Source organism: Solea solea, chromosome 15 (assembly GCF_958295425.1).
Source record: "Solea solea chromosome 15, fSolSol10.1, whole genome shotgun sequence".
Taxonomy (NCBI): Eukaryota; Metazoa; Chordata; class Actinopteri; order Pleuronectiformes; family Soleidae; genus Solea; species Solea solea.
Window position 1 is genome coordinate 14420089 of NC_081148.1, and position 14408 is coordinate 14434496.

Below are 14408 nucleotides of genomic sequence, written 5' to 3' on the forward strand. Positions count from 1 at the left end.
TCACCCTTTTGGATCTATGTTAGTGGGAAACCAAAAGCAAAGAAAACAATGTATGATCAAGGATTTGCATATTTATCTCAAGTTATACAGTAATAATATCATTCACTAAAGTTATGTTTCCTCATATTGCGTAGCCCTATTTTTCACTGTTAAAAAGCATCACTTGTGCCTCTTGTGAGACTGTATGTGATAGGTGCGTGCGTGACCCTACATCAAGAGTAGGAACAAGTATAGAAGAAGGGACTTTTGGGTCATGTTTTGATTCTCAGTCATGCCCGTGTGCTCAGTAGATGGTGCTGTTGAGGAGTCGGCTGAAGCATCGTTTCATGCAGGGCAGTGGGTCCCTGAGGTCCAGGATTGGGAAACACTGGGCTAAAGCAACAACAACAAAACCGGCTTTGATGCCACAGACATATGAGGAACTTTGTTTTAGAAGTCAAATGAGCCCACAAGATATGCTTTAATGTTTTGGTTTTTTTATTCAATAAATGCAAATAGGTCTGCAACAACAGTACGGAGCCTCCCCTCAAACACTGATGTGAAGAGTTCTGCTGAATCTGGAAAGATAGTTGTCAATAAAACAAAGCATCAACATTGATTTCATACACAGCTGAGCATAAACAACTCGAGTACTACTTTGCATATAATGCCAGCATGTTACATAACAAGCAGACAATTGAATTGCAGAGGGTTTCCCCCCCCCCCACAGGATTGGCACTCGGGCAGCTTAATGATTACAGATCCCGCCAGTCACACCTCACACTCTTAAGACATCCACGTTTTGTTTCAAATAACATCCAGCTTTCGCTCTGCCCTAAATAAACTTTGTCATATATGGTGGTATGCACTGTATCGCACATCAAAAAGCAAGGCTTTTAAGCTTTATTTGCATCTCATTTTCATTTTCAGGCAAACAAACCTAAAACTTTGGAAGTCATTTTCTACCTAATTTTCAGAAAATGGTAATTTGTTATTTGTTAAGTAACACTTAAAAGATAAAGGCAACATTTGGGGCTGAATGCACTCAAAGCTTTCTCCCAGAATTTATGTTGATTGACTGTGTCGTCTCAAATGGTTTGTGAATGTAACCTTTTAGTGGGTGTGTTGTGCTTTTATCGGAATGTGTATGTCTGTGTCAGTGTTACTACCAGAGCTTGTGTGTTAATGGAGTGTGCAGGGCTGTGATGTGAAATGTGGGTGAGGTCAGTGGTTTTGGTTGGAGTGGGTCTCGGTTGTGGACTCTGCTGAGACTTCAGGCTCATTATACAATTGACTTAGGTGTTTGACCAGGGCTTCCAGCTGAGGGTTCCCCCCTAAGCTCTCAATGAGACGATAGGCATCTACCTCCAGGTCCCGCAGGGTCTGGCGGGTGTAGGCAAACGAGCCTACCTTCTCCAGATAATCCACACAGTATCGTTTGATGTCCATGTTCTCCGTGCGCTGCCTCAGGATGTTCTGCACCTGGGTGCTCTCTGGACGTGACCATATGGCATGAATGGTGGGGAAAGAGAACTTGCCCTCAGTCAGGTCCTCACAGAAGCTCTTGTTATCGCTGTACTCGCGGGATCTCAGGTTGGCATAGTCGTCACGGATCTGGAAGAAGAGACCCAGCGTGTCCAGCAGGGGTTTCAGGTCTTGTTTCCAGCCTGAGAAGAGCTGCATCAGGCCCACAGCCAGGCCAAAGAGCCCCCCAGTTTTCTGCAGCACCATGTTGCGGTACTCTTGCTCAGTGGGACAGGTGTAGGTGTCCCTCCAATAGATGTCCAGGCCCTGGCCACGGTGCAGCTCCAGCAGTTGCCGAGTAAACACTTTGACAGCTTCGGGGTGCTCCAGGGTTAGCACCTTTTCCAACCCCAAGAAGTAGACGTAGTTGGCTGAGTTGATAACCGAGGGAATGCCATAAATGCTGTGGGCCACCGGGAAGCCTCGCCGCAGCTTGGAGTTGTCCTCTATGTCATCGATGAGCAAGCTGGCGTTGTGCAGCATCTCAGTCGCCTCGATGATCATCTGGAAACGACAAATCAGTCAATCCTAGATTTTCAGTGTATTGTTACACATGTATTTATGCTAAATAACTAAATTCCTCTACTCATCACAGAGATGATAATTGTATGTTCTTGGAAGCTCAGAGGGAATTATGCACTGCAGCTTGTATCCAGCAGAGGGCGCCATGTCTACATTTCTATCTGCACTGATAGAAATGACAAGAAAGTTGTTGAATCAGTAAGACAGAGAGAATAAAGTGTTCAGCAAAGACACGCTTCAATCCTCCACATTCAGAGAGAGAGAATTGGAGTCAAGAAAATATAACCACAAGGTAAAGCTATTAGAGGTGACACTAAAGGGCCACTATTATATTTTTAGAGAGCTCTAACTACCAAGGTCCTGACAAAGTCAAACAGCTTCAAAGCTTAAAAGGTCCAGTGTGTAACATTTAGGAGGGTTTACTGGCAGAAATGCAATACATTTCTCATAAGTATGTGATCTTGAGCTGCCATGTTTCTACAGCGACCCAAGATGGACGAAGCAGCTTGAGTGTACATTTTTGGTGTTTTGAAGAAGCAAACAGGAGAACACAACATCCATTCTGGTATGCATAGGCCACCGTAGTTCTCATCCATCATTGGTTTGGTACAGTATGGTATGGTTTTGGAATGGTAAAATCCTGGGTCAGGCTTGTGTTTGGACTGAGAACAGTACCTTTACTTGGTAGGCGGGAGAGTAGCCTGCAGGCGTTTGCCTGGACTTCCACGTGATATTTACACCCATTGCAAGGGAGGGATGTTTTTCTGTCACCCAATTAATCGTGGGTGGAGCCAATCTAGCTCCACCCTGCCTGTACCGTACCATTTTACTCTGGTACCCCAAGAGAAGAGTACCCTGTCTTAGTTGTGACAGGTTATTTTGGTACTTCACCTCATGAAAACGTGAAAAACGGAGGGCTTAGCAAAGGAGTCCATTTATTACAATCTTCTTCAGTCACACATTGGACCTATTATACACTTTGACCTTAAAAAACACTCATCCACTGCTCAGGGGAGCCAAAAGTATTAGTATGGAGTCAATTAAAGACAGTGGTCATTTGTAATTGAAGCACACAGCCAGTGTGACCCATCCTCAATCTGACAACCTATGATGACCTGACTAATCAGTCAGGTTTGCCATCAGGTATCTGCTGTACTGAGCTGGCAGTGCAGCCTGCTGGAGTGCTCTGCTGATTTAAAGACAAGTGGTGTGGCCTGGTAATGAAAGCTGTTTGTATGGGGCTGCGGAGCACAAAGAGACGCTCAGTGGATCAGGCAGATGGCCAAGACTGTGCCAGCTGAGCAGTTTATCCTCCAAACACAACCTTTCCCTCGGCAGTGTCCCGACACTCTCTCACCCTGCAACCTCAGTGAGCCACTCAAAAGAAAGGGGGGCATTGTGGGTAAGACTACAATGAAAGCACACGTGAATAAGAGGAATATTCTGGTCTTCTGGCCTGGTCTTTGTGCACAATAAAGGCGAGATTAGAAATTTGCATGAATAGCGGCAGCTATAGTCCTTTACACAAGCATCAACAGTTTTTTTAAGTTTTGGACTGGAAGTGTCTGAGTTCTCTAATGAATCTAATTAGCCAGTCTGTCGCTGTATAATGCTGAGTCTGTTAGTTTATCAGTGAATACAGTGCATGTTTTATTAATGGAAAAATAACGTCAGACTTACAGTTGAGTTTGTGCTGAAAAAGATGGTACTAAGCAAGGGCAATGGGAAGGGCAATTTGAAGAGGCGTTAAACACAAAAACTAAAACAATAATAAAAAAAAAAATAATAATAAATCTGGACCTTGAATATTCCGCTTTAGTGTTTTTTTTATAATTAAAACAAGCTTTCTGCCTTTTCAGCTTCTTAACTGTGATTATTTTCTGGACCAAACAAATTAATTAGACTAATCGAGAAAGTAATCAACGGATTAATCGCATTGAAAATAATCGTTAGTTGCAGCTCTAGACAGCACCAAGGTGTTGTTGCTGCTTCACTGACTATCACCACAGGTTACTGATGCAGAAACTCACTCTCACCAAAGCTATAAAGCAGTAACACGTTAAGATTGCAGTGAACCCTTGAGAAACCAGTCCTATATGAAAAGGGAAATAACTCTGACTGAGTTCGTTATATAAATCTGTCACCATTAGAAGACCTACAGTAGGTGCTGAGTACCATGGTAACTAAGACACTAGTCAAGCTCACAGAAGTATAAAAAGTGGAGTCTTCGGTTTGCTGGATGAAGACAACACCGAAGCAAAACTATATTGAAAAGCCACCAGGGGGCGACTCTGTACAAAGACGTCAGTTTGAATAGAAGTCTATGGGAAAATTAGTCTAGTTCTCACTTGATTTATAGCATCAGCAAACATTTTCCTGTCTCAACTAGTGTCTCAATCACTAGTTTCAGCTATTCAATAGAACGTGGTGTCAGTTTTATTAATTATGTTCCCATTTACGAGAAAATGGATGGTAGAGCACGGCACATGAGTGGACACCATGTGATTGACAGCTGGTATTGTTCAACAGGTGCCTGGGAAGTCTGTGAACACAGTTGTAAAACCTCAACATGGCGCTGATCAAAGTGCTAATCTTGAAGCTTGTGGTTGTCCCTTAGTCAAAATATTCACAAACCTGATCACATGCTGCGCCTACAGGCCTGTATGTAACTGTAGAACAGTTAAAGTGTCCTTTTATAGCAATAAGAAAGAATAATCTAAATGTGAAATTTAACTTTCATAGCTTTTTATTAAAACAACATCTTTTGTTGATGCCGTTTGCCTGCTAATGTTCCCATGAACATGTGTCGTATTGTTTTCTACAGTGTGGATAGTTGCACAGTCAGTCAGACCGTCTTATTCTGCAGGGTTTTTCATGTAGATGGACCAGCTCCAAACTCTACAGCACATTCTATAATCACTTTTACGAAAAATGAGGGAAAAGTGCAGGGGAGCTATTCCATAATCCTCCACCACATTACAGGCTGTGGGAATCTGACCTGTCTGGAAAAAAAAGTCAACTTAGTTTTTACAAGAAGCTCTGAGCCTGAGGCAGAGGACGTTCCCATGAATGACACATGTTTTCAAAGTGAAAAACTGAAGGCAGCATATGAAAGCTAACCTTTCTACACTCACTGTCAGAGAAAACAAGAGGAAGCCAGTCAGCTAAAGGTTGCAAAGGTAACTGATGCGTGCAGGGGGGGGATTTCCCAAACCGCCACAGCCTACGCTGTCATATGCAGCACAGAAGCACATACGGGGTTTGGTGAAAATGCACTGCCAAATGAATGAATGTGCCACTGTCACTGCTTCCATCTATCTGAAGGCACGGTTGTTTCCATGGCGGCGACTTCTTGGCAGCAGTGTGCTAATGATGATGAGAGGAGTGCTCTCAGTCTGCATGAGGGGTTCAGCAGGAGTTTACAGTGCTGCTACACAGTGACGGAGAGACACAGGGAGCCAGTGGGGGGATTGGGGTGGGGGTATCTTTGATATTTGAGGTAGATTTAACCTCAAGAACCTGCTGCACAATAACAATGGCATGCTGTCTAAAGTAGAATTATCAGGAGAATGAAAGTGGACACCAAATACTAATCAGTCAAACTGTAACATATTGTTGTAGCCTCAAGGAGCATGTGGATTGAAACAGTGGATGTAACAGCTTTCATGTCAGTGAAAGCCTTTTCAAAATGAAGAATAGAGAACAAATAGCGCCTTTGTCATTAATATAATCCCAGTGGGCAGGATTTCAGAGTCATAATTTCAATTATAATAATAATACAAATGATTTAGGGCTACAAAATACAATAATGGCTCAATCAGTGACATCTTTTGAAAATAACTACAGGCATGGAATTTAAGGCTGATTTCTTTTTAATTACTCTTTATTCAAGATTAATAGGAGGCACTGCATCATTAAATGGTCTGGTATAAACCCAGGGAACACAATTTAGCACAGGATGCCCTGATCTGAGACAGCTGGTATGATTGTTTCTCAACTGGCTTCACAGCTATTTTCAAGACCAGATTGAGAATTGCTCCCCCAAAAATTACAATCATCTCATAAAACTGTAATTTACTAACTACATCTAATACACACAGGTTTGCTAGTAATGACAAACAGACAATAGATTGATCTCGATCTATTTTTCTGCACCAACAGCTCCATCTACACTGCAACAAACGGCATCATCCATCCACTGTCTACCACCTTCTTGTGTGTTTGGAGATTGTCTTGTAGTGTTGCCAACTACTTTCCATGAAAGGTAACTAAAGTAAGCCTGAAAAGGCGTTTAATATCGTTAGAACACGTCCTGTCCTCAGCGAGTTTAGACAAAGGAGGAAAGAAAATATAAGTGGTGAAGATTAACAGTAAAACTGAATTGTAAAATAAGGGGGGGGGGACGGACACAAAACCCATTTTCATAGACACTATTTTTATGTTATTATTATTAGTGAATGTTCTGTACACAGTCAGCTGCACTGAACATCTGCAGCTTGTTCTTGTCTGTGACTCTGTGCTGTGTGGTCACAGTGCTTCTCTCTTTTCCTCTCTGTGTCTACAATAAGGCCGGTGCAGTAAATAGAGGTACTGTAGATGAAGCTCACTCGTGCAGCAGAACTTAGTTAGGGTTATGCCAGAATATCCCAAAGGTTTCTTTTGGATGGAGACATTGCCTGAAACGATGCCATGTTTATGGGAAACCTTTTCAAAACGACAAAGCAATGGCTCGTTTACGTTTTTGTTCTGTTTCCGTGTGGATGAAGCCTAAAAGTGAGTAGGCAGAATGGGATGGTTTCTCAACTCCCTGAAATCCAGTGAATGTCAGGGAAAAACACCTCTTCCTTTCAAATATTTGTTGGTGGAGTTGTGTGGTCAAACTTGTTTTGGGAGTTGGACAATTGAGCATTCGAGTATTTAGGAAAATGATGTCAATTGTACAGTATCTGACTGTACAATTGACATCATTTTCCTAAATACATAGGCAGAATGGGATGGTTTCTCACCTGCAGTTTGTCCTCTGGAACATTGAGCCAGTGGTTAAACGCTTGGGAGAGTTTTGTCCTCACTTGCTTTCCTGTGAAGAGAGCGAAAAAGCAAGAGCTCAATCATTTTATAGGTGATTCAAGGAAGACTATAATTGCAACTCATCTTACAGCTAGGGTTGGCCAATATTAGGAATACCCTTCAAGTCCTCACATCACTTTTATTTAGGAATTCAGTTTGAAATCATATTTTCCAACAACTCAACCTTGACATGACATTAATTTTACTCTTAACATCTAATCGTCTGTGAGAAACCGCTTCACAATATCAAACCGGAATGACAAATTGAAATTTGCCATGACTGCACCATGTAAAAAAGAAAAGAAGATTAATTGGGAGATTTCACATTTAAATGTACTTATTTGTGATAGTGTCTGCTATGTGTACAACACAGTCTTTTGTAATAATATTTGTAAGCATTATGTCGGTGTCAAGTGTGATGAATTGAGCTGTGTGGACCATCAACCGGCTACATGGCTTTTATTTCACCTGCACGTCTGTCGGTCTCTAAATCGTTCACTACCCCGCAGTCAAAAACAATGACAAAAGACTCACCTGGTAGTTGCAACAAGTACTTGTAAGGCTCCAGCAGAATTCGCTGCGAGGCTGATTCAGAGTCACCGTCCATTACTTTAAACTCACGAAACTCTGCATTGGAGGACAAAAAAAGCATAAAATCAGGAACCCCACGGACTGGTGGGCACAGTTTGTAGTGTGTCTCCATTACGTTCACACCCGTACGTAAAGCTGTTCACTTGTGATCTCAACTCCCTGAAATCCAGTGAATGTCAGGGAAAAACACCTCTTCCTTTTCAAATATTTGTTTAAAAGTGTGGTTGGTGTTGTGTGGTCAAACTTGTTTTGGGAGTTGCACAATTGAGCATTCGAGTATTTAGGAAAATTATGTCAATTGTAAAGTCGGATAATAAATAAAATGGAATTATATGTTGTGACCTTTGCAGTGAATTTTAACCTGGATTTTTGAATGATCAGACAATGCAAAAACACAAGACTGTACTTTTTTTCTTTGAATTACTATTGATTTCATGCCACTGGGATTGTTGTACACACATATGAAATTGATATTATTTAGGTTAATTTGTGATGCAAATTATACATGTGTAGAAAGGTTTTAACTATAATGCTACTGTAACATTCAACCAAATCTAACCACTAACTTCTATCTCGATTCCGATACTTTTCAATTCCATTCTGTGCCGTATTCCACCCAAATACTTCTTAACAACTTATGGTGTTTAAGTTTCTTTACACCCAAATATTTACCTAGTACTGAGAGGTTTGTTCCATGCAAATGCTTCTTTTTCTAATGATAATATTTTAGGAGGAATCCACCCAAATACTAATTTGTCTAATTATAATTTTTAAGTGTTATTCTGCCCATGTATTACTTTGTCTAACTAATTGCAGATTTGACCAATCACCTTTAAAGGTGGATTCTACCCAAATACCATGTTCTGTTTTGCTTGTTTGTTAAGACTTGCATGTTGGCCCATTTGTGAACTAGCACCTATTTAGCTTCTGGTCCAAATTTTGTAGTATAGTCCAAAAAACCATGAATAAAATAAAATTAAAATAAATTAACAGAAATAACTTATTGATTGCAATGACCTGCACTTCAAAGTTAAGCTACAGACAGACAGTGGAAGTGCTTGCATCATATGATGCATCTCCTTAATTCAGGTAATAATTCAATTATTGGATTGTTATACAGTACGCAAATTAAAAGAGATAGAGAAAGAGATAGAGCCTCATTTGTCAAAACAAATGTGATAATTTCATTACCAAGATAATAATAATCTGAGATAATTACACAGAGCCTAAGCCTAGTAATGACCAAAAGATATTTTGAATCTTTTGTCCTAGATTTTGGTCCATCATTTCTAATTAAATTACTTTACACAGGTCATACAGTAAGTGACAGTATAAGCCAATGTTTCCTACCTTTTTTTTTTTTTAAAACCAAGGGAAACTTCCATGTCATGCTTGCCAAACAAACTAAGCTCTCTTAAAAGCGATTAGTAATTTAAGCATTGGACCACATTACACTTTGAATGACAAGCATTTAATGTTTTTGTTTGTTTAAGTTTAACCCTGACTCTCATATCACAGGGCAGTTCAGAGAGGGACAAGAGACCAGAGAGAGGGTGGGTGCCTGCACCTGCTCTGCATACAGGTTCCTTAGAGCCATGGTTCCCAACCTGGGGTCCAAGCCCCCCTTAGGGGGGCGCCAGAGATCACATGGGGGGGCGCAGAGCTTTGACTGCTCTGAATTTGTAAGTTTAATATAATTATATTTGTGCATCCCAATCAGACACTCTACTGGATAATTAGAAGTCAGTATCACCCAAATAAAAACTATAATTTAAACTTAAAAAAGGTTGGGAACCACTGCCTTAGATTCTGGAGTAACTCACTTTGTGGCAAAGCAACATTGAAAAAAAAAGTTTGTCAATTATCAGCAGAGAGTATCAGAGATGGAGAGGTTGCCTCTGGTCATCTCTTGTGTATGAAATGATTGTGTATGGGTGTTCATCTGATGGGAGCAGTCTGCAGATGAAACTGAACAATCAATTTTTTTTGATTGATTTTTGATAACCCTTAATGGCTTAATCCATAACTAGGTTAGTAAAATAATTAAATGAATTACTAAAAAATGAATGTGGAGTATGCAGGAGTAATGTGTAAAATTAATGATATCTGTGATAGAGAAATCATTAACTGATGTCACACCACTAACATAAGAATGTTTGAGAATTGTGGCTGTAATACTATTATTATTACAAGTCAGCCGAGACGCATATATGTATATATATGTATGTATATGTATATGTATATATATATATATATATATTTATATTTATATATATGCGTCTCGTATACATATATACTAGTAATAATAATAATAGTAAACCTGTATATAACATATAACATGAGTTTGCTGCTGAACTGTCTTAAACGTCACTATCATTTAATTTAAAGAAGTTTATTAGCACTTTTTTGGTAGTGTTAGGCTACAGTGTGCAGTATTTCAGGACCCACCTACCTTAGATGAGGTCTGTCAGTGAGCTGTATTCCAGTTAGCCAGACTGATCTAGCGTTAGCAGGCTAACATGGGAACGCCAGAAAACCACCGCTGAGCAATAAAAAAAAAAAATAAAAGCTTCCACTTCCACTTCCACACTAATCGACCAAGGCTCACGCTATTACTAAAACATCAACACTCATATGTTTTAGGTTCACGTGTCACTATACGGCTACTATGCTAAGCTACGACCGGTATAACAGTTCAAACACTTCTAAAAAAGAAGCTAGCTGTGTTCAGAGTAAATATGCACTTCGGTTTCCTCACAGAGCAAGCGCAGAGTATGCAGCTAATGTAATATGGGTGCCTCGGTCATTGCGTGTTGCATTTATATCTCTACGTTGCCCGGTAAACTATGCGGGCCGACATGGAAAATGAGAGCCACGCGGCTATGCTGTGTCGGGACGTACCGTAACACACACCGAACGCACCTATGTGTTCTAAAGCCAAGGGTTGTAGTTTTTCTGCATTTTTGTTCTCGCTGTACTGTGACAACCAAACCGAGTTCACTTCTTACACTGGTACCACGGATATTTTTCTCACTGATCAGCCAATCATTTGGTAAACAGGGCGTTTCCCTTAACGGTTTCGCCCAATGGGCGAGCATAAACGGTGAGAAGGCGGGGTTACTGTAGCCGTCAATCATTCCCAAGGGGCGGGAGTGATCGCAGAAAGAGCTAGGCTGTAGAGGAGCTACTCAAGACAAACAGCAGCGCTCTGCGATAACGACTTTTACCCATCCGCATCCAACATCAACTGGGAGCCTACGGACGACGTTTAAAAACCGTTCGGATTTCTCACATAAATGTTCCTATGGATTACTAATACCTTTTCGTCGAAAAGCAGAAGTGGTTCCCAACTTGACAGCATCGGTGAGTCTGCTTTTGCTTGCCCGAGCCTTCGCTGTATTTTGAACATTTTCTCTGGCTTGCTTTGCTGCTGCCTCTGCTACCAAGCCAACCTTGACGTTAGCTAACTTGTTAACTCATGCTGTTATATGTTTCGGGGGGTTTAGAGAAATGAATGAATTAGGCGACCGAGCAGTAAAACGGAGCTAACGGCCGAGAATGCAGGGGAAACTTGGTCAGCTCGATAACAAAGTTATGCTGTCGCCAGCCAAATTAAGCTGATGAGCACAGAACGAGGTTATGCTACTGCGGGCTTGAATAGTTTCTCGGTCGCTGGACGAGCACCGGGGTGTTGTGTTGTTGAGCGGAGGAATCCTCGGGGAGGTTGTCGTCGAGCAGCGCTTGTCATGGTGCTCACTAATAGCCGTCCAAAGTGATATTACACGGAAACCGTGCACATAAAGATCGACATAGCAACTGGATGTGATTTGTCGACCATCAGTTACTGCAGGTACATTACTCACTATCGGGCTTTACCCCCCTTTTGTGCCACCAGACAGTGTGGGTTAGCTCCTCGAGATTAACTTGTCCTGAAGAAAGATGGAGTTACATCTTGCAGGTTTGATCAGCCAACGAGATGCGAGGTGGAGTTTTCCCCCTTCTGCTCCAGAATCACTTGTTATTGTCAGTGTTGTGCGTGCCCAGTATTTTTTTTGCACGTTTCCGTGACAGGCAACATCATCGCTGATAAATGGGTCTGGACAGGAGTCTTTACAGAAGAGCTTTAATTCGGCTCAGTGCTTCAGTTCACCGTGGTACAAGATTTTAGAAGACGGGGGTGGAATGGGGGTCGGGGCGGTTTATTGTTGGTGCTGGTCAGTTACTCTCTTGCAGCGGCTGGAGTAGGAAAATCGTCTGGGGCGATGACAATGTATCCTCCGCGATCATTCACTAGAGCTATAAATGAGGGCTGCGACCTTGGCTCCTGTTGTAACAATAAAAACGATGTGTTATTAATGCGATGTCTCCCTCTTGGTTGACCTTGTTTCGAACCGCTCTGTCGAGTTGTTTCTTTGTCAGAGGCAACCTCACTCAAGTGAACAGTCAGCGAAATGCCAGACCAGTCGATACAGGGAACATTTCGGTGGAGAAACAAAGTGACTTTCAGGCGAGGGCTGCACGACCGTTACCCACTCACGTTCAACTTACAACGCTGTTAGCGCTGCACGCACACTTTCAAACGTGTCATGTCTCTAAATGTCTGCTTTTGGTGACTGTCTGCCCGCAAGCAGTAATGGTTATCTGCTGTCGAGTGAACTCTCCGCAGAGAGCAGCTCTCCGAGACAAGGGAGAGAAACGAAAGGGGAAAAAACTGGCGGCGTCGAAGCAGTTTTCCTGTTGAATAAGAAAAAACCCAGAAACGAGACACACACACACACACACACACACGAGACAGAAGCGGCTCTGAGAACAGCAGGTGGACAGCTATCGCTGTTCCCCCGCAATAGCTAGCGTTTGTGCGCTGAAGTGTGCTCCTTTTTAGCCGACTGTCAGCTACAGAAATGGCGTCATCCTCTGCTGTAGTCGGTGCGGTGCACACAGCAGGCACACACGCTGCCGTAACTCAGAGACCCGAGTACCGAGCGGCTTTCACCGCGTCACCCGCTTCACCGTCGTCTGCTTACAGTGTTCGTGTGTCTGTGCAGCCCCGGGAAGGAGGTCGCCTCTGTGGCCAACGGCTAGTTACGATGCGTTGGTCGCTTTTTGTGGCCGCGAGCCCATCGTGTGACTGCTGACTGACTGACTACAGCACACTGGGCATTACATAAACGGCTTTTAAGGGCTCTGCGAATGAGAGTGGTCAGCCTGCCACGGCTTACTTTGCAACACGGATACAGTTGTGAATGTGACTCGGAAGCTCGGGCAAGCACGCACGCCATCAACAGATCGCGTTGGTTATTTAAGCAAACCATCTGTAAACTTTTCTATTATCAGTCGCAGCCATGGTATCCACGAGCGCAGCTTATCTAATGTGCGGATGGTGTGTTTTTCCCAAGCAGTGTTAAGTGATCATCCACCGCCCAGCATTTTCGTGGCAGAAGAGAAGTGATGTCATCATAACATAACCCTGTCTTGTTGTGGCAGACTGAAGTTGGCACTATTTGTACGTGGGCTTCCTTCAACCTGTCCATATGCAAATTTAAGATTTGCGCATAAAAAGATCTTTAAGATTACATTAAAAGTTTTTTAACAGGTGGAAACGTTGGCTCATTGATAAAGGTCACATGTTGTTATTGCGATGGAAACAGATTCAGCGAACAAAGGATGACATTTTGAAATCACGTGACTGAAACATTACTTTGAGCCTCCACATATGTAACTGTAAAAATGAGGAGTTGGAGGAGTAATGTGTGTGTGTGCTGAGGAAATCATGATATTTGTTGACTTAGTGCAAGAAGCAAATATTATTACCACATAATAGCAGTGATACGTGAATGATGTCATCAAGCTCTCATTCTTCTCTTGTGACCTGGACTTTCAATTGTGTGCCATTTCCTGCTAATCTGTGTGGATTAACCCCTAATATTTGCTAAAGAACAGTGGATGCACATGTATAAATACACATTTTCTATGGATTGTTGTTGGGAATGTGGCTTGGAGGCTTTGGCATGCATGTTTCCACATTAGTTGGCATTATTTAAGCAAAACAATCTTCAACTGTTCTTTAATCAACCGCAGCCTCAAACTCCCCTTGCAGAACATTATTGTGTGGGTGGTGTGTTTTTCAGTGTGAATGATCAGAGATAAGTGATCATCCAGCGTCCCACTTTTTTGTAGCAGATGAAGTGATGTCATGTCATCATAATATAATCCTGTACTGTCTGTGATGCCTAACAGCTTCTCCAACCTCTTGTTTCCAGCCCCGGGTTCGTCACACTGGTCGCCCAGAGGACTCATTGAAAGATGAAGGTATGGACATACTTTTTTTTTCTCTGCGTACTATGGGATACTTATGCATCTGTTAACCTGACTCATTTTCATTTAATTCACATGTTTTTATGCATTATTTAATCTGCGAGGTTGTACTAAATGTCGGTTTTGTTCTTGTTGAAACACAGGAGGCAAGTGTTTTGGAAAATGGCCAAAGTTGTATTTTTATTTGATAAGCATGATATTGAGTTTCCACTGGCTTTAGTTGTGTACTGTATAACACAATTTGGGAAGTGTGATGTTGATGTAATGTTTTATTATATAATTACAGGGTTTAGGGTTTGGATCTATTATGATATGTTTAAATTTCATCCTGATAACTGTGATCATAGATAGTGTTAGCCTTAATCCATTACTTATTTGTTGCTTGTGGCATTGTTTGTTTCAGCCCTGTT

The 14408-nt window shown here is 41.9% G+C and overlaps 2 protein-coding genes across 5 annotated transcripts in view; one reads left to right on the forward strand and one right to left on the reverse strand.

Annotated features, from left to right (window-relative positions):
- Positions 1-459: 459 nt before the first annotated feature.
- Positions 460-10705, reverse strand: ggps1 (geranylgeranyl diphosphate synthase 1). 2 transcript variants are annotated; one of them, XM_058652391.1, is made up of 4 exons: positions 10132-10705; positions 7627-7719; positions 7032-7102; positions 460-2007 (listed from the first exon to the last, which is right to left on the reverse strand). In XM_058652391.1, the coding sequence occupies exons 2-4, from the start codon at positions 7697-7699 to the stop codon at positions 1204-1206; spliced, it is 948 nt and encodes a 315-aa protein (XP_058508374.1). In that variant the 5' UTR covers positions 7700-7719; positions 10132-10705; the 3' UTR covers positions 460-1203. The 2 variants fall into 2 exon arrangements, with proteins under 2 accessions (XP_058508374.1, XP_058508372.1); XM_058652389.1 differs by having other exon boundaries at positions 10136-10704.
- A 133-nt stretch (positions 10706-10838) lies between these two features.
- arid4b (AT-rich interaction domain 4B) overlaps positions 10839-14408 on the forward strand; it is a 43039-nt gene continuing 39469 nt past the window's right edge. For 2 of the 3 annotated variants that reach the window (XM_058652386.1, XM_058652387.1), the window contains exons 1-2: positions 10839-11046; positions 13944-13992. In XM_058652386.1, the coding sequence (XP_058508369.1) occupies positions 13987-13992 (6 nt within the window). In that variant the 5' untranslated portion in view covers positions 10839-11046; positions 13944-13986. The remainder of the gene's footprint in view (positions 11047-13943; positions 13993-14408) is intronic. The other variant, XM_058652388.1, reaches the window with a different exon arrangement.